Source organism: Moschus berezovskii, chromosome 17, assembly GCF_049115385.1.
Source record: "Moschus berezovskii isolate FMDL1 chromosome 17, NW_MosBer_1.0, whole genome shotgun sequence".
Lineage (NCBI taxonomy): Eukaryota > Metazoa > Chordata > Mammalia > Artiodactyla > Moschidae > Moschus > Moschus berezovskii.
Genome location: NC_142476.1, coordinates 7,134,805 through 7,157,559, shown reverse-complemented (window position 1 = coordinate 7,157,559; position 22,755 = coordinate 7,134,805). Strand labels below are relative to the sequence as shown.

Sequence of the window (22,755 nt, the reverse complement as noted above, 5' to 3'; positions counted from 1 at the left end):
AAAATCATTCTTTCTCGAGTACTCTATGTTTTAAAAATTGCTTTGGAAACAACCCCCCCGAAATAATGCCTAAATGCAAAAACGTACATGGGTGCATGCTTAGTCACTCAGTCACGTACAACTCTGTGACCCAGTGGACTGTAGCCCACCAGGCTCTTCTGTCCATTGAATTTTCCAGGCAAGAATACTGCAGCAGTTTGACATTTCCTACTCCAGGGATCTTCCCCACCCAGGGATGGAAGCCGCATCTCTTGCGTCTTTTGCATTGGCAGCAGAATTCTTTACCACAGCAGCCACCTGGAAAGCCTGAATGTGAAGGGTACATAAAGATGTCCAAAGCTGTTTTTACGGATTGAAGATCATTTGTATAGTTTTTTCCTCTCAGTAGGAGGTCAAATCTGGGACTAAAGTGGATTCCTTGTTATTATCACATCATGTAAATTAAAATAAACAGGGAGGAGAAAAATCTCAGAATTGCAGCTGTGGCCCATGCTGCTAAGTCATTTCAGTCGTGCCCGACTCTGTGCGACCCCATAGACGGAAGCCCACCAGGCTCCCCCATCCCTGGGATCCTCCAGGCAAGAACACTGGAGTGGGTTGCCATCTCCTTCTCCAATGTGTGAAAGTGAAAAGTGAAAGTGAACTCGCTCAGTTGTGTCCGACCCTTAGCGACCCCACGGACTGCAGCCCACGAGGCTCCTCCATCCATGGGATTTTCTAGGCAAGAGTACTGGAGTGGCTTGCCATTGCCTTCGCTGTGGCCCATAGTCTACAATAAAATGTAAAGATCTTAATAAACCAAAGCCCTTAAGAAAAGCATTCAAGAGGCCTGCGATTTTAATAAAACCCAAAAGTTCAATTAACTTTGTGCAGCTGAACTAAATTGAATGGGATGAGAGTTGGCAGAGGGCCTACTCGACACACCATGGAGCTGATGGAGTGGAAATGAACGGAATCTCTTGGTCCCGAAGGGTTATTGCGGCGGTACCCGCGCCTGGCGCTCGCGCAGGCGCAGCACCAGGACCAAAGCGTTGCTACAGAGGGACGCCCGCCTACCGCTCGCGCAGGCGCAGAACCAGACGGCCAGGATGAAGGGGCGGGGCGCACCGCTCTGCGCAGGAATCACAGTCCCGCCTTCCGGGCTTCCGTTCCCGGCCTTGCCGCTAGGGGCGGCCGCGAAGCTGAGCGGGCCCGGTTTCCAGCCGGGCCGCTTTCCCAGCCGGGCCTCAGCATGGACTCCCCCAGCGCCGCGGGCCTGGCAGCCGCCGTGCGTCCGCTTTCCTGACAGCTTGCTGCGTCTGTGGTCTCCCTCTCTTCCCCAGGCCACTCCAGCGGACATGTTTGCCAAGGCTTTTCGGGTCAAGTCCAACACGGCCATCAAGGGGTCGGACAGGTGAGGGGGAAGAGGCGCCCGTGTCTGCCCATGAGGGCGCCCCGGCGTCTCTCGAGCTTGGCCGGCTCGCAGCCTTTCTGTGCTCGGTCAGCCGACCTAGGATGGTGGCCGAGGGGCACAGCCGGAGAAGGGACCCCAGAGTGGGTGAAGGGTGAGTTAGACATATTTTGAGGGTGAAAATGGGAGCGGAGGCCCGAGTTATCTCCCAGGCTGTCTTTTTTTGGATATTCTCGTGAGTTTAAAAGAAACGTAATTCAGTCAGCGCGTTTTGACTGCAGTCTGTTCAAAGTGTCGTGGAGGATGCAGAAATGAAGGAACACGGGATCCCTGCCCTGCTTGGAGCTTTAAGTCCCTTGGGAGAGATTGGATGGGGCACAGAGAACGACAGGTATATGAGAAGTGTCTAGTCACTTCTCGTATCTGGCGGGAGACACACGTGGAGGGTGAGGTGGAAGCGGACAAGGCATACGTGGCAACTGTATCTGTTCAGACAGTGTTGCAAACGCAGATATCACCTTGGGGATTTTAGAACCAGTGTTCTCTACTCGTCATCCTTGATGCCCTGGTGTATCAGTTTGATCATAAGCTGTTATATTTGCCAGCCATATATGAGAAAGGGGCAGATCCAGGAGCTATGCGTGGAGTCAGGAAGGCTGGACTGAGTTTCCAGTGGCAGGCTAACTTGGATTGCTCACCGGGTCTCAGTTTTTTCTTTCTTTCTTTGTGAAGTGCAAAGACATGCCCCAGGAACATGTGAAAATAGATGAGACACTGGATGAGAAAGATAATGGGATGTTTTGGAAGAGTGTGTGAGAATAGGGCATCATCAACCAGACTTCCTTGGTCCTCATGACTTTATAGTAAGTCTTTCTGAGTCCTCAATATTTATTAAAATCTGTGCAGGCAGCCTTCATACCAGGTATGTGTGCCCTCTGCAGGAGAAAGCTTCGGGCTGATGTGGCAGCTGTTTTCCCCACTCTTGGAACCGATCAGGTCTCTGAGTTAGTGCCTGGAAAGGAAGAGCTCAACATTGTAAAGCTGTATGCTCACAGAGGAGATGCAGTGACTGTGTACGTGAGTGGTGGTAACCCCATCCTGTTTGAACTGGAGAAAAATCTGTATCCAACAGGTATGGCAGTGGGATGGAGATGCCCTTACTGTGGTCTCTGCCTAATATCTGTTTCTCCTTGTTTCTCCATTAACCTGTCTTCCTTAAAACAAATGAATGCAAAATCTCCCTCAGAATTTTTTTGTGTGTTTTGTGTCCCTAGAATTGGATCATACAAAACCAGAAACTGCTATAGAAGGGAGGGGAAAAAGGGCTAACACAAAGCAAGGGTTGTTGCCAAGGGAAATGCTAAGGTGAAGAAACACTTGTTTCTAGAGGGTTGACTAGGAATGGAGCAGAGGTCTTGAAAAGGGTGGAGTTTCAGTGAAATGAAAATTGCTCAGTCATGTCAGATCTTTGTGATCCGATGGACTGCTTAGTTCATGGAATTCTCCAGGCCAGAATACTGGAGTGGGTAGCCATTCTCTTCTCCAGGGGATCTTCTGAACCCAGGGATCAAACCCAGGTTTCCTGCATTGCAGGCAGATTCTTTTACCAACTGAGCCACCAAGGAAGCCCAAGAATACTGAAGTGGGTAGCCTATGCTTTCTCCAGGTGATCTTTCCAACCCAGAAATCAAACCAGGGTCTCCTACATTGCAGGCAGATCCTTTAACAGCTGAACTACCAGGGAAGCCCCTGAAGTTTCAGGGCATGTAAAAAATGTTTCTTAAAACTGTCACTAGTGCACTTTTCTTAAGATCCTGAAGAGATACTATGATGGGAAAGAAGCTGAATTAGTTAAACTCCATACCGAGCTGTCTTAGTGATGTACTTTGGTTGAGACATCTCAGCAGAATTCTTTCTTATGCTCTCTGTGGCGCTCAGGATTTTGTGGCTTGCTTTCTTCACAGGTCCCACAGAGTCAGTGTCTTTTTCTCTTTTCCTTTCCTGGTGACATCTGCTTTGTCCTTTGGGGCTTTTCTTCCTCCCAGCTTGGCTGTAGCAATGCAGTGCAGTTTCCTACCCCAGGCCACCCCTCCCCTCCCCTACTTTGCTGATGGACACATACAAGCCCCTGCTAATGACTATAGAAACAGAGGGAATAAAAATAATAAATGTGAAAAAATTTCAAAATGTCTTATAGGCTGGTGCTCTGGTTTTGGATTACTTGCTTCTGAGGTCATAAATGAAATCCCTGATGGGTCTCTGTCCCTACAGTGGGACAGTGGATCAAAATCCACTGTGGTCCTTTTCTTCTGCTCCTGCAGTCCAGGTGAAGCAATAGGTGCGTTCAAGGCTCAGGTGACATCCAGTTTCTTAAATCTCTGCCTTCTTCAAGGCTGCAGCCTCTTTAAGAGGGGAGTCAGCCCCATGTAAGCTGTATGGAATGTTTCCCATAGGGAAAGGGGCACTTGATTCCCAGAGTAGGGGAAAGGGATACTGGACAGGCAAGAGCAGATGTTTACCGAATCACTAGTTTTAGCCTTACATGTAAATATCCAACTTTGGCCGCTAATCTCTTAAAGCTGTAGTTCACTTCATGTATGTCTTCCTACCAGTAAAAATGATAACTTCTCAAGATCACCGATTGAGAGAAACTACTGCAAAGAACTCACTAGGTAAAGAATCGGATCTCTAGGGCTAAAGGAAGCAAAGATTCTAAAATAAATAGCATGTGTCATGTACACTGCTTCACAAACTTGAGGTAACCTAATTTTAAAAAAGAATGCAGCTTCTTTGGACATCCCCCCACAACCCTCTCTCTAGCTTTGAGTTGAGTGTCTTTTCTGTATTTTGATGAACGTGACCTAGTGTTTGGCTTTGCCCATTCTCCAGAGGGTTGACTGGCAGTAAGTGTTTTCTGACCCTCTCTTTGGACAGTGTATACCTTGTGGTCTTATCCCGATCTTCTACCAACGTTTACAACATGGCCTCTGGTGCTCGAAAAATTGGTGGGGGGAGCAGGTAAGAGTATTTTCTTATATTCTGGATACTGTCTAAAACCAACCTCAAAAAAACCAAGTACTTTAATAAATGTACCCATTTCGTGCATTCATATGAAGAATGGAGTTTCCCCCCATGTCTGTTGCATCTCTCACTTGGCTGCTTCCACAAACTCCCTGGGCCTCAGAGATCCTGCTGTAAGGCTTAAATAAATTGAGTGACATGAAGTGCCTTGTGAGCCGCCGTTGGCTATCCTTTAGGTTAATAAGATGACTTGGGGAAACCAGACTCGGATAGATCACGGAAACTAGACCCTCAGCTTGGTCCTTCAGTTTGACTGCTAGCCTCCCAAAGGGTGATGTGATACTCAGGCTGCCGCTTTCTACTTTCATTATGAATAATGTAGTTGATAGTTAATGAGCGTTTGTTGACTGGAGGAATAAATGATGAAGTAAACTGTGAAATTAAATGTGACGCTTTTGTTTGCCGCAGATTTGATGCTGCCGGGACTGGTGGTGCCCCCTGCTGGCCTGCCTCAGGTAGAGAAGGGTGACCTCTGTGCCGTTGCGTTGGTGGGGAACAGGTACTGTGCCGGGTCAGCTGTGCCTTGGTGGGGGCAAACTTAGGGAAAACTTGGGAGGGGTGGGAATGACAGCTTCACAGCATGTGGATAAAGGATTAAAAGAGAAAACAGATTCTTCCTGAAACATCCGAGAGTGGAAATGGCAGTGAGCCTGTGGAGTGTGCACACATCTGGGCCAAGTATATTTGTTCCTGCTGCTGCTTCTCCTTTTATAAAATTTATTTTTTTTCTCCTTAAAATTTTTTTTTTTTAGATTTATAGACAAGTTGCAAAGATTGTACAGAGTCCTGATATACTTTTTACCCAGCCTCTTGTCTTGATAACTTCTTATATAACCACAGTACAGTTATCAAAACTAAGGAATTAACATTGGTACAATCCTGTTGATACTATTACAGAGTTTATTCATATTTTCCTGGTTTTCCCACTATGTATATGTATTTAAAAATTTTTTTTGTTCAAAGATTCAGTCTAGGGTGCCAGCTTGCATTTAGTTGCCATGTCTTCTTAGTTTCCTGTAATGTTTTCTTGCTTTCCTGCCTTCCATGACTTCAGGACTATTTTTGTCTGACATGCACATCATCATCATGTTTTAATTATTTTTAATAGATGAATTGAGGGAGATAGAGTTTATATACTGTAAAATTCACCTATTTCAACTGTACAGTTCAGTGATTTTTTTTTTTAACCTATTTATAGGGTTGTTTGGCCATCAGCACATTAAATAAATACAATTTCTTTAAAATTTTATTAAAATTTCTTTAAAATAGATTAGGAAATAATCATATGAACAGTTATGAGAGATCAAAACCCACTCACCCCATAATTCTTTTCTCTGGAAGCAACCACTATCATTCTGATGCAGAGCCTTGCCAGCCTCTGCACTGCATATACACACATGCATATAAGATGTCTGATGTGGGCTCTGTATGTTTAAAACTACAAACAAGCAAACTCTATCCCTAGTATTTTTTCAGTCCAGGTCGTATGAACGTTGTCCATGTCAGCAAGCACAGATAAGCTGAATCATTTCACCTGCTGTAGGGTGATGGAGAAGGACGTCTCCCGGTGGACACTGTGGTTGCCTCTACTTTGTCACAAACAAAGTCTTCTGGGGACACCAGTGCCAGTATTTTCCTAAAGCAGATGCTAAGAAGCAGAGCTGTTTGGCTGATGATCGTGCATGTCTTCTGTTGCCCTACAAAAACCCTATTGGTTTTCACTCCACCTACAGAGTATATGGAGCCTGTTTCCGTACATGCTCCCTGACACTGGATATGATGGGTTATATTCATTTGTGTCATCCTGAATGAAAAATGACATCTCATTATTTTACTCATTGGTTTTTTGAGGGAGAAAGATTGTAGGACTTGACGGTGGGGGATGTCAGTGTTTAAAGATCTTATTTTTGCTGCTCATAGCCTCCTATTTTCCTTGAACCTTTTGGCACCAAGCGCCTAGAAAGGTTTCCTTCCTGTTTACATGTAGCAAAACTTGGCTGTTGAAAAGAATGGTGATATTATTGTCCCCCTCACGCCACCGCCCCCCCCTCCAGTATTCTATCCCAGATAGGAGAAAACGATGGAAATGTGTATTTGGCCTGTTTGGTTTGACATTTAGAATGAATGTGGGAATGAAGCCTGGGTGGTTTATGGCAGAGGATGAGGGTAGAAGGGAGGCCATATTCGAGACTGAAGTTCTTAAGCCATTGATCCTTCCAAAGGTGGAAGACAAAGACTCTTCTTTTAGGAGCTGGGAGAGAAGCCAAATTCAAAGACTCGGTGGCAGGAGCTGACCCATGGGCACATCAAGTGGAGCCACCAGATTCGCAGATATTTTTTTGCAGTTCAGGTGTTGGGAATTCAGCCCTTGAATCTTCTCCCTTGGGTCCAGGCAACCTTGCCGGGCTTGTATATTCCCCTACTGTTTGACAGCTAGACACCGATCCTTACGGGCAATGTGTGAGCATGCTTAGTTACACTGGGATGACAGAGATTTGCTATTTGGGCTTTGGAAGTTTTCTGTAGTTATTACAAATGTGTGGTCTTCTTTTTTTGGATATTATGGACACATTCAGTTCTTAGATGGCTGCACAGAGCAAGCCCATTATAAGAGCTAACTCAGAAGGAACCTGTCGTTGGTACCACACATCTGTCTTCTCTCTTCCCGGTGGCACTCATCAGCCTACTTTATGGCACGGGAAAGACCTCCCTTCTCAACTTGCAAATAGGAAGGCTCTCCCTTTTCTTTTTGGCCTTCCTGCGTGGCACGTGGGATCTTATTTCCCTGACCAGGGATTGAACTTGCACAAATAATTTATATTTTTGAAATTAAAGAAGAGAACTTTTAAATATCCTTCTGAGTCCTGTCTGGGTTTGAGTCGTAATAGGGATTAAACAGTGATAATATCAGTAGATGAGTTACTTACCCAGAAGGGATATTTGGTCAAGGTATTTTTGAAAGTCATATGTGTATGTGTGTGTGTATATTAGTAGCTTAGTCATGTCTGACTCTTTGAAAGTCATATTTATAGGTAATTTGAAGAGGATTGAGACTGCACTGAGTTTCCGTTCTGTGGTATAAGAGGGTGCTTCAGATTTGCAACCGTGGCGCTTAGAGCATGTGAGAAAGCCAGTCTGGCAGCCGCCTTCCTGGAAGACTTGCCTGACCCTTGTCTCCTCCTCAGAGCCCCCGTTGCTGTCGGAGTCGCCGCCATGTCCACAGCTGAGATGCTGACCTCGGGTCTGAAGGGAAGGGGCTTCTCTGTGCTCCACACCTACCAGGACCACTTGTGGTGGGTTCAGGCTTTCTTCTGTTTTACAGGGAAGCTGGGTGGATGCAGAGAGCCCAGGGCCTGGATTCAGAAGTGAGGGTTTTGGTCCCTGCCGTGACCTCAGTTGCTGGGCAGACATTAATTTCCTTGCTCAATGTGAAGAAAAGACTTTTTTTTTCTCTTTAGAGAGGAAATTACAGAGAACTATAATTATTTTCTAGGTAAATTGTAGAATCCTAGGCCTTGAAGAGGAGAAGGCAAAGGCAAGCCACTCCAGTACTCTTGCCTAGAAAATCCCATGGACGGAGGAGCCTGGTAGGCTGCAGTCCATGGGGTCGCTACAAGTCAGACATGACTGAGCGACTTCCCTTTCACTTTTCACTTTCACACATTGGAGAAGGAAATGGCAGCCCACTCCATTGTTCTTGCCTGGAGAATCCCAGGGATGGGGGAGCCTGGTGGGCTGCCGTCTATGGGGTCACACAGAGTCGGACACGACTGAAGTGACTTAGCAGCAGCAGCAGGCCGTGAAGAAGGCCTTCGGGATTGTCTTCTCTCTCAGCGCAGCAATGTCTTTAGTTTTATAGCGCTGGTCCATCTGGCCTTCTCTGCCATGTACATTCAGGCGTCTTCTGGCCCCATGACGAAGGCTCAGAAGTTCTCACATCTGAATCCAAATCAAAGCAGAGTAGCTCCTCAGCCTCCAGGGTGATAATCTGGTTACTGTTACGTTGTTTAAGTTTTACATTTTGGATCTCCTCCTCATTATGGAAGTTGCCGTTTCTCACTGTGACCCGTGCTGTCCAGAACTGTATCAGAGCTTATTTTCTGGTTATTTGCTTGTCCTTTAACCAAAATAGTAAATAGGGCTCTTCTCAAAAGCAGTATACCCGGTCCTTTGGTCAAATGTTGTGTCCTGTTGGTGTAGATTTACCTGTTAACAGTTTTAGTCAGGCTTTGAGTTATTCAATTTACAAGTATCAGTAAGACCCTGCTTTGCTGGAGGTACAGCCTCATCTGTCTAGGTCTCAGCAGATGTTTGCAGGCTGCTTACTCACGAGCTCCCAGCTCCTTGTTTTCTGTCAGTGTGAGAAATTAAGGTCTTGTTGTCTAAATCGTTTTGTCAGGAGCTGCCTCATCTCCCATCCTCCCACTCTTTGAAAATACTTTCAGTATTTACATGATCAGAATAGCCTGAACATGCACTCTGGCCTCACTATTAGCCTCGTTAAAAGCCTTGCTGCAGCTGTTAGTAAACTTAGTTTGACTTGCATAATCTTAGTTAAGGTGAAGCTTTTTGCTTTTACGATCCTGTCTTCAGAAGGCTTAATAGCATAGAATCATTGTAATCTGCAGGTTAGGTTGCTTTTTTTTTGTTTTGACTGAGGTATAGTTGATTTCCAGTGTGTTCGTTTCAGGTGTACCGCAAAGTGATGTTAATCACTAGTATATCTAGTGATTCCAGATATAGATATGTACATGTATCTTCTTTTCCAGATTCTTTTCCATTAAAGTTTATTATAAGATATTGAGTATAGTTACCGTGCTATCCAACAGGTCCTTGTCATTTATCTGTTTTAGATTGCATTCTGGTTTAACACAGAAGCAGCTGTTTTGCAGTCTTGAGCAGTTCAGTTATTTGTACTTTGTTCTCTACTCTCAGCCTTGGGTTTGTATGTCACCGCTGGTACTACAGACGCATTTGCAATCTTAATTTTGTTATTTAATTCAAAGTGGATTTATTTTTAATTCATATGAAGGGAATACTTTTCGGGGGGCTTCTATATAAATATATTGTCTTTAATTTTTCTCTGTCCCTGAATTCCTGTTAATATTATTAGTATTCCTTTGGGATAAGGAGGAGGCAAGAATTCCTCTCCCCATTTCAGAGATAAGGAAATTGAGGCATGGGACTTCTCTGGGCCCAGAATTGAAAACAGAATTGAGATGCACGCCCAGGCTCTCTAGCCATTCCCGGGCACCCCTGCCTGTGACTCTCATTCTCCCTGGCCCCCCGCTGGTCCCCTGACCAGGGTTGGAGAGTGTGGTGGCCACTGCTCAGTGTTTCTGACATGAGGTTTTTGCAGGCGATCTGGAGACAAATCCAGTCTACCGTCCATTGCCCCACTGGCTCTGGATCCCCTGGATCTCAGTGAAGGGAAGGAATGTGTCAAAGCTGACACCGCCCTGCAGGGCGACATGAGGCAGCTGACCCTGGAGGAAGAGGAGGTCCAGCGGAGGTGTGAAGAGAAGTCCCCATCAGAAGCCACAGAAGACCCTGGCCCTGGGGGCCTGCACGAGGACCCCACGGACAGCAAGACCCTTCAGGGTATAGCTCTGAGGGTGGAAGGTCCGCTCTCCCAGCGCAGGAGAGTGATGTGCACTGTGCTGCTTCTGACCAGGCTTCTGGGGGGAAGGGAGACGGCCTTGGCTTTGGTCAGGGAGGTGCCCAGCGCTTTGCTGTCTCACCTCGGAGTCTTTCCCACATGAGTCACGTTTCCCCAGGTTCCTGTGGGCCCAGGTGCACAGCCTGCCAGGGTTTCTCTGGCTCTGACTTCTTTGTCAGAGAAGCGTTGCGTCTGGCCGGGTGGGACCCTGTGACCTGCCGCCTCCTTTGGGGTCAGCCCTCCGTGGAGGCTCCGTGTTCTGATGAGTCTAGGTGCTTTGGCGCTGGGCAGCGGGCTCCCTCAGAACCTGGGGGTGAGGAGGGGTGTCACCACGCAGACCTCTGTGTCTCTCCGGAAGGGTGAGGTTCTCCTGTTCTCCTTGCAGAGCAAATGGACGAGCTGCTGCAGAGATGCTTCTTGCATGCTTTGAAGTGCTGTGTCAGGAAGGCTGACCTCCCGTTGCTCACCAGCACTCTCCTGGGCAGCCACATGTTCGCCTGCTGGTATGGAGGGTCTGGGCGGCGGGGGGCAGGGGGGCCCTCTCCTGCTCCTCAGTGGTCGGATGGGGCAAGGCCGACGAGGGAGTTGTTTGAGGAGCATGATGTGGAAAGCGGGAAGTGGAGGGTTGATCTGGCAGATACTGAGTTTTAAAAGCTTAAACGTGAGCCAGTGAAAGGATGCTGAGGAAATGAGGCTAAAATTCCCAAGGTGCTCTGAGCCCCACCTCTGCTCTGGTGAAGCTGGGCTCTCTTGTGAATCGGGCAGCATGTCCCATCCAGGAAGTGTCCTGGGGAAGCCTGTTTGTCTGAAAGTTCAATCCCCTCACGCTTTTCTGAAGAGTAGGTGGGCTGGATGAGCTTGTATCAGAAGGAAGAGTTAGTGTGAACCTCCCACCCCAGCCCCAAACACAAGCCACCAGCAGAGGGAGTATTGTTACGTGTGGATTACTTCTGGACTTTGAAGCTGGGCTTGGAAGCCAGCTCCCCAGGGTGTTGGAGCAGGTTGGATTTGAACCTGTAACCAGGCTTCTTAGAGCCCTCATTCCCAACACTTGTAAGGTTGCCATCAAGATCAAATAGCCTGACATTTCATAAGCAACCAGTGAATATTACCATGTCAGGAGATTTGCTTATTGATTTTTCACCCCAAGTCTGCACTTCTTTCTTTTTGAGAATTTTGCTCTTTTTTTTTTTTTTTTTTTAAATGATTTTAATGTGATTCTCTTCCTCTTCATGTGAGCTTCTTTAAGGCATTCTATACAAGCGTGAGGTCTGGAGTGTGTGGCAGAATACTTGGTAATTTGTCCTGACCTTGCTGAGTTTCAAGTAACTGGGAAAATGGATCCTGGAATATTCTCTAGGGTAGAGGTTCTTAACCTGGGATGGGTTCTAGAAAGGATCCCTGTGAATCCAAACTGCTATTGCTTATCACATATTCAGAGATGTCCGTTCTGAGGAGCCTTCATTAGGGACTTCTCCCCCAGAACTAATAGCTGCAGGGTAGAGGCTCCAAGCTTTTTCAATAAAGAGTCAGATAGTAATTATTTTAGGCCCTACAGTCGCTCCTGCAGCTGTGCACGTCTGCCACTGTGGCCCTGACGCAGCCATAGACGGTAGATGAACGGGTGTTTCCGGATGTGGTCTGCAGGATGTGGTTTGCCAAATCCTGCTCCAGCCTGGCTACCACAGTGAGCTTGGTGTTAGAAAGACTCACCTGGAGGTGAGACTTCTGAGGACACAGATCGTCTAGTTTGAGAGGAATCTGAAACTGTATCTAATACAGTAGCCATGAGCCATGTGTGGCTATTTCAATTAAAATTAAGTGAAATTTAAAATGTATTTCCTCAGTCACATTAGTCACATTTCAAGTGCTGAATATCCACATGTGACCTGTGGCCACCACGTTGATAGCAGAGAACATTCCCTCGTCACAGGAAGGTGTGTTGGACAGCAGGGGCCTAGAGTGTCTGAAGTCTTTACCTCTTTCTGATGCTGGCACCGAGCAGAAAGTTCTGGAACAGCGGCCTCTTGCCGAGCATCCTGGAGGAAGGCTGAGGAAACGGCCTCCTCTCAGCATCAGGCAGGTCTCACCCTACTGCTTTGTTAGCTTAACTTGCCTTTTCCATCTGCCATCAGCCCCGAAGGACGACAGCTGGACATAAAGAAGTCAAGCTACAAAAAGGTAAGCGGGTCCCTTCTCTGCACGCCCTCACAGGGAGCTGTGTAGGGCACTCGTGGCGTGAGCTGGTTGGTGTGGGGAAGCCCTGTCTGCAGGGCTGATGCTAGAGTTAAGCTTTTTGATTCCAGGTATAGTGGGGGTAAGAAAGCTTGCCCGGGGCTGAGGCAGTTGGGCGGGCACCCACTCCCCTCTCTCCCTCCCAGCCCTTTATACCCAGTCTGAGCTGCGAAGGGCTTCGCCCGTTAGTCCGCAGCCCTCAGGACGAGGACACGGACTGTCCCGCGTCCCCCGGGCCCTGCCCAGGCCGGCGTCCGGCGCACGGCAGGCGCAGCGCGTGTGGAGCCGCTGAGGCCCCCCGCTGGTGCTGTCTCCCTTAGCTGTCTCAGTTCCTGCAGCGCATGCAGCAGGAGCAGATTGTGCAGGTGCAGGAGCTGAGCGCAGGGGTGGAGAGCGTTGTGGCCGTGGACTGGAAGCACCCGAGGTGAGTGCCGGGGCCGCTCAGCGCGGCCCAGCCGGCCCCGGGGCACCTGGGCCGGGACGGCGGAGCTGAGGCGCTAGCATAAAATGTCTGTTTTCTTTCCTTCTGCTGGGTTTCAGGATCACATCTTTCGTCATACCCGAGCCCTCCCCGACCTCCCAGACAATCCAGGAGGGTAGCAGGGGACAGCCCTATCACCCTCCAGATATAAAACCCCTCTACTGTGTCCCAGCCAGCATGACCCTGCTCTTCCAGGAGTCTGGCCACAAGTGAGTTTTCAGAGAGCAGTCCTTCTCTTGCCTGCTTGGTGTTCTGGCCTATAACCCTCTCAGCCTGAGTAGTGCTCTTCTGTGACTGGCAAAACCTGCTCTGCCCTCTCCTCCGCCTCTCCCCAGACCCAGCTTCAAGCCTCCTTCCCCTGGGCAGGGTCTCCGGACTCACTGAGCGAGAGAGTAGGTCTCTCCCTTTTCTACCTGTGACGAGTCTTCACACGGCCCTGCGGGCCTCAGGCAGGAGAAGAAGGGAAGAACGCAGAGCTCGAGAAGCCGAGGACAGCGCCCTGCTGAGCAGGGAGTGAGTCTTGCTGTTTGCGGTTTGTCCCCCAGCACAGCGTGAGTAACCTCCTGGTCGCTTCTCACCCAGGAAAGGGAGTGTCCTGGAGGGCAGTGAGGTCCGAACAGTCGTCATCAACTACGCCAAGAAAAACGACCTGGTGGATGCAGACAACAAAAAGTGAGTGGATGAGGTGGAGGCTTGCCCTGCGTCTTTCCACACTCGCCTTCCGCAGAGGTGGGGGTGGCTGGCAGGGCTATCTCAGTCTTCTATAAGTAGCCAAGGCCGGTGGTTTCTAAGCCATAGGCCGTGGACAGTTAGAGTTGTGGCTCGGGTAGTTAGATCCGTATATACTGTCCACACTGACTACAACCTGAAGGAGCATCTTGGGGTTTCCCTGGTGATTCAGTGGTGAAGAATCCACCTGCTGACGCAGGACACCCAGGTTCTATCCCCGGTCGGGAAGGTCCCCTGGAGGAGGAAATGGCAACCCACTCCGGTATTCTTGCCTGGGAAGTCCCACGGACAGAGAATCCTGGCAGCCTGCAGTCCATGGGGTTGCAAAAGAGTTGGACATGACTTAGTGACTAAACAACAACAGTGACCTGAACATAGGTATCTGCTGTTGATTGTCAAATGCAGGTGCTGTTGTGAGGAGCAAAATGCAAACTTCAAAAAATTTTACCAAAACCACCTTAGCTTTATGGTATTCTCTATTTTCCTAGTCAGTGGATACAGAAGGTAAACCACTAAGTGAGTGTTCCATTAATTTTTGTTGTTGTTAATTACAAAAGACACCCTTGTGATCCAAAAGTTGGGAACTACTGACTTCATCATAGTTAGTTAATGACATAATTGAGCCAGGGATCCCAGTGTTCGCATTTTTTTCCCCGTACCACTTTCCCCTCCACTGCCTACTTCTCCTTTATTCTAGGAAAGCATATGTGTATCTCCTATCCAGAGAATACGTTGCATCCTGGACTGTGAACCCCTAATTGGTTCCAATAATCCTGATTGACCATGAACAACACATAAGAGACGAATCCTGGGGCTACTTATTGCTTCTTGTTTCCCTTTAGTCTCGTGAAACTGGATCCCATCCTCTGTGACTGCGTCTTAGAGAAGGATGAGCAGCACACGATCATGAAGCTTCCGTGGGACAGTCTCCTGAGCAGGTAGTGGGGGTTGGCAGCCCCTCTCCAACATTTCCATCCCTTCCCCTGGACGTCTGTCACATCGGACATCGGGATCGTCACTGTCATCGTCTCTGACTTCCGTTCCGTGATTCACACTATGTCAGTCTGCATAACAGGCGTGGGTAATTCTGATGTGGAGGGTCTTTGGGACGATTTGGGCCAACACAATATAGAAGAGAAGGAGAGAGGAAAAGAACATTAATTAAAAGTAAGAACTTCAAAAAGAGAAAAAGAAAGTGGGAGCGGGGGCTGGGGACTGTCTTAAAGTCTTTTCAAAGGAAGGATTCTTACACCTGTTCTTTTCCGTGGAACCAAAACCGAAAATGATTTATATCAGGAGTTGGGAAGCTATTGCCTGTGGGCCAAATCTGGCCTGCTACTTGTTTTTGTAAATAAGGTCTTATTGGCACACAGCCACACCCATTTGTTTACATAATATCTACTCTATGTTCTTGCTAAATGGCAAAGTTGAGTAATTTCAAGAGAGACCATATGGCTGTTAAAGCCTAAAATATTTACCATCTGGCTCTTTATAGAAAAAGTTTGTCTTTCCCAATATATATGCTAGCAAAAGAAAATCTGGTTAGACAAAAGGTAGAAATTCCTTTTTGGTAAAGTTGTCTAGAAAAGGTACATGATTGGAACCTGTCAGAAATGCGAAACTGTGCTTTATCTGGCTGGGTAAGGTAGAGTCTTGAGACAAATCTGCCACAAGGCCACTGGGCAGATTTTCAGAAGCCAGACCTGTGGACAGTTTCCACGGGCTTGTCTCAGATGTCCCCTTCCCTGAGTTGGTGGGTCTCCGCTGCGGCTGCATGTTGGGGAGCTTAAAAACAGGTATCTTCCTTGAGAACCTTCTTGTAGCGCAGAGAGCTCTCCTTGGTGCTCTGCGGTGCCCTAAATGGGAAGGAGGTCCAAAACAGTGGAGATGCTTGCATACGCACGGCTGATTGACTTTGCTGTACTGCAGAAACCGACACCACAGTGTAAAGCAATTACAGGAGCACAGTTTTAAAAAATGGATCTTCGTGATCAGAGTTTCTGACTCAGTTGGTCTGGGGTGCAGCTCCCTAGTTGATTTGCATGATTCCACTCTGTAGCCAGAGGCGAACCACTGGCTGCAAGATCAGCTTCCATCCAGCTGCCTGCTGGGCACGAGCTATGAGGAAATGGCTTCTGCTGGCTTTATCAGCCTCCAACTCGTTAACTCCCATTTCAGATGTTTGGAAAAATTGCAGCCTGCCTATCAAGTGACCTTTCCGGGACAAGAGCCCATTGTGAAGAAAGGCAGGATCTGCCCAATTGACATCACCCTAGCACAGAGAGCTTCGAACAAAAAGGTAATTTTTAAAAGATACAACGTTTGAAGATGGTGATTTAATCTTCCTGCTAAGTTCTGGTCTCTCTAATGTGATTGGAGATTTTTAGATTGGCCTCAAACACCTCAAAAGTTGTTTAGGAAACACCCATGTTTGTGTGACTGGGCTGGGTTCTGTGTAAAACAGGTGAAGCTGACCCCCTCCCTCACTGTCCTCTAGGATTTTGTGCTAGGAAACTTGCTAGAGCCTGGTTCTAAAAGTAAGCAAGATCTTATATTTACTTTTTTCTTAGAACTCTGGTATGGGCCTTCAGCTCTTCTCTTTCTGTTACCTCTTGGGCCTTGTTCAGTGAAAATAATTGGTAAAGAATTGCTGACGGAACTGAGCATGTTTAGCTTGGCAACACAGTCGAAAGAACAAATTACATCTGTCCTCAAATATGTGAAAAGCTGTCCTTGAGAAAAGGACTGCACTACTTTGTCTATCTTGAGAAAACAGAAATAGGATTATTGGGTAGAAATCCCAAAAGACAGACTCTAGAAGTGTGTGGTTATGAGCGTAGCCTTTGAGATTACAGACTGGGTTCCAGTGCGGCTTTGCCTTGCTGCTTGACTTCGAGCACCATACTTAATGTCATTTTTGCCTGAGTTTCCTGATATGAAGAATGGGGATAATACCTACCTCATAGGGCACTGTTATTATCAAATGAAGGAATATATATAGGTGAAATATTTACAGTACTACTTGGCATATAAACGTTCAATAAATGAGAACCAAGTGATGATAAGTTTAATAATTAGCAATAGCCACCATTTCTTGAATGTGTAATTATGTACAATGATGGTTTTGTTTTTATGTTAAAAAGCGCCCTTATCTCTTAGAGATACATACTGAAATATTTGTAGATGAGATTTCTAGAAGGATTTGCTTTAAAGTAACAGAGGAATGCTGGTGGGCGGGGATGTAGATGGATCAGGGTTGGTCATAGGAATGCGGGCAGCAGGGATGTAGATGGATCAGGGCTGGTCATGAGTTGAAAACTCTTGGAATTGGTGATGGGTACATGGGCTCATTGTGCTCTTCTACTTTTATTTATGTTTTAAATTCTCCATTAAAAAAAAGTAAACTTTAGAAAAAACATATGTAGGAGAAGGAAATGGCAACCCACTCTAGTATCCTTGCCTGGGAAATCCATGGACAGAGGAGCCTGGTAGGCTATGGCCCATGTGGTCTCAAAGAGTTGGGCACAACTTAACAAACAAAGAAAAGTATATGTTCTATATGGGATAGAGTATCTGTCCCACTAAATATAATATGTAATGTATACAGGCACACCTTGTTTTACTGTGCTTCATTTTATTATGCTTTACAGACTGTTTTTTTTTTTTTCAAATTGAAAAAAATTTCAAATTGAAAGTTGCTTGTGGCAACTTTTGTGTCAAGCAAGTCTTTTGGTGCCATTTCACCAGCAGAGCTCACTTCTTGTGTCTGTATCACATTTCGGTAATTCCTGCAACATTTCAAACTTTTTCATTATTATTTGTTATGGTGATCTGTGACCATGATCTTTGATGTTACTATTGTGAAAAAGATTACAACTCACTGAAGGCTCAGGTGATGGGTGGCACTTTTTACAAATAAAGTATTTTTAAATTAACATATATACTTTGTTTTTTAACATATAATGCTATTGTACAGTTAACAGTATAGTGAAATCATAACTTTTTAAAGATATTTTGCTACAATGTTGCTTTTAATTTCTGCTGAATACAAAGTGATTCACTTACATATATATATATAGTCTTTTTCATATTCCTTTTCATTATGGTTTATCCCAGGATATTGAATATAGTTCTCTGTACTATACAGTAGGAACTTGTTCCTTATGCATCTTGTATATCCTAGTTTGCATCTGCTAATCCCAGACTCCCAGTCCTTCCCTTACCCACCCACTTCCCCTTTGGCAACCACAGGTCTGTTCTCTGTGTCGGTGAGTCTGTTTCTGCATCTTCAGTTCAGTTCACTCGCTCAGTCGTGTCCGACTCTTTGTGACCCCATGAACCGCAGCACGCCAGGCCTCCCTGTCCATCACCAACTTCCAGAGTCCACCCAAACCCATGTCCCTTGAGTCGGTGATACCATCCAACCATCTCATCCTCTGTTGTCCCCTTCTCCTCCCGCCCTCAATCTTTCCCAGCATCAGGGTCTTTTCAGTTGAGTCAGCTGTTTGCATCAGTTGGCCAGAGTATTGGAGTTTCAGCTTCAGTATCCATCCTTCCAGTGAACACCCAGGACTGATCTCCTTTACGATGGACTGGTTGGATTTCCTTGCAGTCCAAGGGACTCAAGAGTCCTCCAACACCACAGTTCAAAAGCATCAATTCTTTGGCACTCAGTTTTCTTTATAGTCCAACTCTCACATCCATCCATGACTACTGGAAAAACCATAGCCTTGACTAGACGGACCTTTGTTGACAAAGTAATGTCTTTTCTTTTTATTATGCTGTCTAAGTTGATCATAACTTTCCTTACAAGTAATAAGCGTCTTTTAATTTCATGGCTGCAATCAGCATCCGCAGTGATTTTGGAGCCCCCAAAATAAACTGCCACTGTTTCCACTCTTTCCCCATCTATTTGCCATGAAGTGCTGGGACCAGATGCCATGATCTTAGTTTTCTGAATGTTGAGCTTCAAGCCAACTTTTTCACTCTCCTCTTTCACTTTCATCAAGAGGCTTTTGAGTTCCTCTTCACTTTCTGCCATAAGGGTGGTGTCATCTGCATATCTGAGGTTATTGATATTTCTCCCAGCAATCTTGATTCCAGCCTGTGCTTCATCCAGCCCAGCGTTCCTCATGATGTACTCTGCATATAGGTTAAATAAGCAGGGTGACAATATACAGCCTTGATGTACTCCTTTTCCTATTTGGAACAAGTCTGTTGTTCCATGTCCAGTTCTAACTGTTGCTTCCTGACCTGCATATAGGTTTCTCAAGAGGCAGGTCAGGTGGTCTGGTATTCCTCTCTCTTTAAGAATTTTCCAGAGTCTGACTTCAGTGTTGACCATCTGGTGATGTCCATGTGTAGAGTCTTCTCTTGTGTTGTTGAAAGAGGGTGTTTGCTATGACCAGTGCGTTCTCTTGGCAAACCGCTATCAGCCTTTGCCCTGCCTCATTCCATACTCTAAGGCCAAATTTGCCTGTTACTCCAGGTGTTTCTTGACTTCCTACTTTTGCATTCCAGTCCCCTGTAATGAAAAGGACATCTTTTTGGTGTTAGTTCTGAAAGGTCTTGTCAGTCTTCATAGAACCGTTCAACTTCAGCTTCTTCAGCATTACTGGTTGATTGCTGAGATTTGTTCTTTTTTATGACTGAGTAATATTCCATGTACCACATCTATATCCATTTGTCTGTTGTTGGTTGTTTCCATGTTTTGGCTGTTTTAAATAATACTGCTATGAGCATAGGGGTACATTTGTCTTTTTAAATTATAGTTTTGCTTGGATATATGCCCAGGAGTGGAATGATTGGATTATATGGTAGTTCAGTTTTTAGTTTTTTGAGAAACCTTCATACTGTTCTCCATAGTGGCTGTACCAATTTATATTCCCACCGAGAGTGTAAGAGGATTCCCTTTTCTCCACACTGTCTCTAGCATTCATTACTTGTAGAATTTGATGATGGCCATTCTGACTGGTGTGAGGTGGTACATTATTGTAGTTTTGATTTGTATGAGAATGTAGCTTTCATATGCACTGGGAAACCAAACAATTCATGTGACTCATTTTACTGTAATATTCGGTTTATCATGGTGGGTCTGGAATTGAACGCTCAGAATCTCTGAGGTATGCCTGTATTGGATGGGGTAAAAAGAAATGTTCAATTTAGAAGCATAAAAATTAATTATTTGGATGAATAGATATGGTTGTAGGGATGGTGAACATAGGTAAGGAGGCTGCAGAGGTCTGGAAGGTTTCTGGAGGGGAGGCATGTGGTCTGTACCCACCGTCAGTCTTTTGTGTCACCCAGGTGACCGTGGTCCGGAACTTGGAGGCCTATGGCTTGGACCCATGCTCAGTGGCTGCCACCCTCCAGCAGCGATGCCAGGCTAGCACCACTGTCACTCCTGCTCCGGGGCTCAAGGACAGCCTGCAGGTTCAGATCCAGGGCAATCAGATCCACCACCTTGGCCGGCTGTTGCTCGGTGAGCATCCCCCCTGAAGAAGCAAAGACGTTAGTCTTACTTGGCAAAGATCTTCCTACCAACTAAAGTCACTGTAGTGAGTTTACCGTATGCATAGCTTTTAGGAGCCAGCGCGAGGTGGAACAAATGTTTACCCTTTATCTGTTAGCCCCCAAATTCAGTGTTTTATCCACCATCCTAGTGGAGAAGTTTTCTTTCTGGTTTTCCTTTTTTATAGAACATTTGTTGAGCACTCAGCCTTTGCTAGGCACTTTGCTGGGCTTTTGCAGGCTTGATGCTGAAGAACTGTTTCCGTCTTGCGGATGAGGAAACAGGGTCACTCCTTTGTGTGAGGTGGTTCAGCTGCTCAGTGCTGTAGTTGGCTCCGAACCTTGGTTTGCGGAAGACCCACCCAGTCCAGCCCCAGCTTCCCTGCACCGTCTCTGGCAGGTCCCTGGCTCCCAGGCCAGGCCTCAGCCATGCTGGTCCCCTTGCTGTTCTGTGCGTGCACCCCCATGTTCACACCTGGCTGCTTCCCTCCGTGTAGTCCCCTAACCTCGAATGGCCTCTCGCGGCCTCTCGCAGCCTTAAAGGCTCATCGGCCCAGCTCAGGGGCCACAGGAAGCCTGTCTTAGAACATGTCCCATTTAAAAATTTTCTGTTTCCTTAAATAGACATTTAAAAAACTGCTAACATAGCACTTTCCAATTGTGTTTATATTTCTGATTAGTGTCTACAACTGGGCTGATGTATTCTGCTGTCTGAACTCCCTGTTAGAATGAGCATCTTGAATCAGGGACCTTACCTTTTTCATTCCCAAGGTCTAGCACATAGTAAATGCTCAATAAGCAAACTTACTTTATGGTCTAAGGTAGTACCCAGCAGTTGACTTTTAGAGCTGCACCCCTTTAAGTGGAAAGCCCCATGTGAAATACAGAGGAAAAAGAGAAACACATAGCTGAACTCAGACACACACATTCTTGCTCACGAGAGAATCATAAATGCCTGAAGTTCACCTGCAAAGCAGTTCCCAACATGAAAGTTGCTGAAAGGCTTCAGCCTCGAGGCATGAGGATGTGTGGTCCATCTTGCAGGGGTGACTGTGAGCTGGGTGCAGAAGAGCAGGTCACGTGATGGAAACGGTTTGCACTGAGGCTCGATGGCGGGAGGGAGCAGAGCTGGGCAGGAGGGCCAACAGGCGGCTTTGCAGCTGGGGACCTCGGCATGCATGCTGCGTTGCTTCAGTCACAGTCCACTCTGAGCGACCCTGTGGACTGTAGCCCACCAGGCTGCTCTGTCCACGGGATTCTCCAGACAAGAATACTGGAGGGGGTTGCCATTTCCTTCTCCAGGGGATCTTTCAAACCCAGGGATCGAACCTGTGTCTCTTACGTCTCCTGGGCAAGCTGGTTCCTTACCGCTTGTGCCACCCAGGGACCTTGGAGATTGGGGCAAAGGAGGGTCATTGTAGACAGAGGAGAAGGGGAGGGTGGGAGAGAGCATGCGCAAACCTCACTGAGGAGTTTCTGCCTTTTGGATTGTAGAAGAGTATCGACTTCCTCGAAAATACATCCAAGGCCTGGAAAAGGCCCCTAAACCTGGCAAGAAGAAATGACAGACTCTTGTTTCATGTGGTTGACCCAGTGGAAATCCAGGCTCTGGGCTGGAAATTTATATGAGTATTTTCTGTTTTTGCAAATTAAAAAAATATATATATATATATATAATTCTTTACCAAAATAAATTTTTATTCTAATCTGTATTGGATTCCCTTTTGTTTCTTCCACTTAGCTAAACTGTTGTACTGAGTTTCCAGGTTCGAAGCTGTTTGAAATGAACACTCGAGGCCGATGTAGGCTGTTCCTTCCATTCGTGTGGTTTCAGTCATTTAGTGTGTACTCTGCTTTCAAGGCCCCATAGCCCATCCAGAGCTCAGGTACGGGGAGCCTACCTGTTTTTAAAGTCCTTCTACCAAATATTCAATAACCTCTTGCTATTCATACTACCTAATTAACCTCCTAGCCCCAAAGTCATTTCTTCAGATATCTAAAGGGCTATTTGTGTGTTTATATTTGTCATCATTCAAAAGAAGGAAAAGTTATCTCTTCCTTGAGCAGAGTTTAGGCTAGACCAGAAATAAGCAATGGAAGCACGTTAGGACATGGTTTCTATACAACAGTGAGTTTTCCTCAACATCGACAGCTGCCACTAAGAGCTGTGGGTTGTGATGTGGCTGCAGGATAGAGGAGTTTGCTACAGTGAAGAGTCTTAACCAACTAACGCTTTCTTTAGCCTCAAACGTCTTCACCTGGGGCTCATGGACAGGGTCTTCAGAGGGTCCACGGAGTTCTCTGAAATAGTGCATAAGATTTTGTGTGACCATTTTCCGAAAAGAGGTTACCATGCTTTTGTCCAGTCCCAGCTGGATCATGTGGAAAGATTCAGACCCCTGCTGTGGTCCCTGCTCAGTCTCGCCAGTCACCAGGGGCCTCCTTGTGCGACAGGAAGGAGAAGGGCTGAGCCAGATCACTGCAGAGTTATCTGCTTTTTACCATCAAAAAAATAAAATTACACTTCGGTTTACTTTTTTTCTTGCTCATCTTTTTTTTTTTTAAACCAAGGTAAAGACTCGAAAATACCCACAATATTCACAAACTCCCCACCTGGGGCTTGAATAAGAAGAAAGGGATGATTATAAAAATGTCTCTGAGGTCCCTTGC

General features: G+C 46.4%; 1 protein-coding gene across 3 annotated transcripts; it reads left to right on the top strand.

The window, feature by feature from the left end:
- Positions 1-1,158: 1,158 nt before the first annotated feature.
- Positions 1,159-21,795, top strand: EIF2D (eukaryotic translation initiation factor 2D). 3 transcript variants are annotated; one of them, XM_055419987.2, is made up of 15 exons: positions 1,161-1,393; positions 2,332-2,522; positions 4,325-4,408; positions 4,880-4,970; positions 7,657-7,764; positions 9,831-10,072; positions 10,516-10,633; positions 12,266-12,311; positions 12,704-12,789; positions 12,906-13,055; positions 13,429-13,518; positions 14,418-14,513; positions 15,754-15,874; positions 19,882-20,056; positions 21,580-21,795. In XM_055419987.2, exons 1-15 carry the CDS (start codon positions 1,338-1,340, stop codon positions 21,648-21,650), a joined length of 1,725 nt encoding a protein of 574 aa, XP_055275962.1. In that variant the 5' UTR covers positions 1,161-1,337; the 3' UTR covers positions 21,651-21,795. The 3 variants fall into 3 exon arrangements, with proteins under 3 accessions (XP_055275963.1, XP_055275962.1, XP_055275961.1); XM_055419986.2 differs by having other exon boundaries at positions 1,162-1,393; positions 12,686-12,789; XM_055419988.2 differs by lacking the exon at positions 19,882-20,056 and having other exon boundaries at positions 1,159-1,393; positions 12,686-12,789.
- The last annotated feature ends 960 nt before the right edge of the window (positions 21,796-22,755 follow it).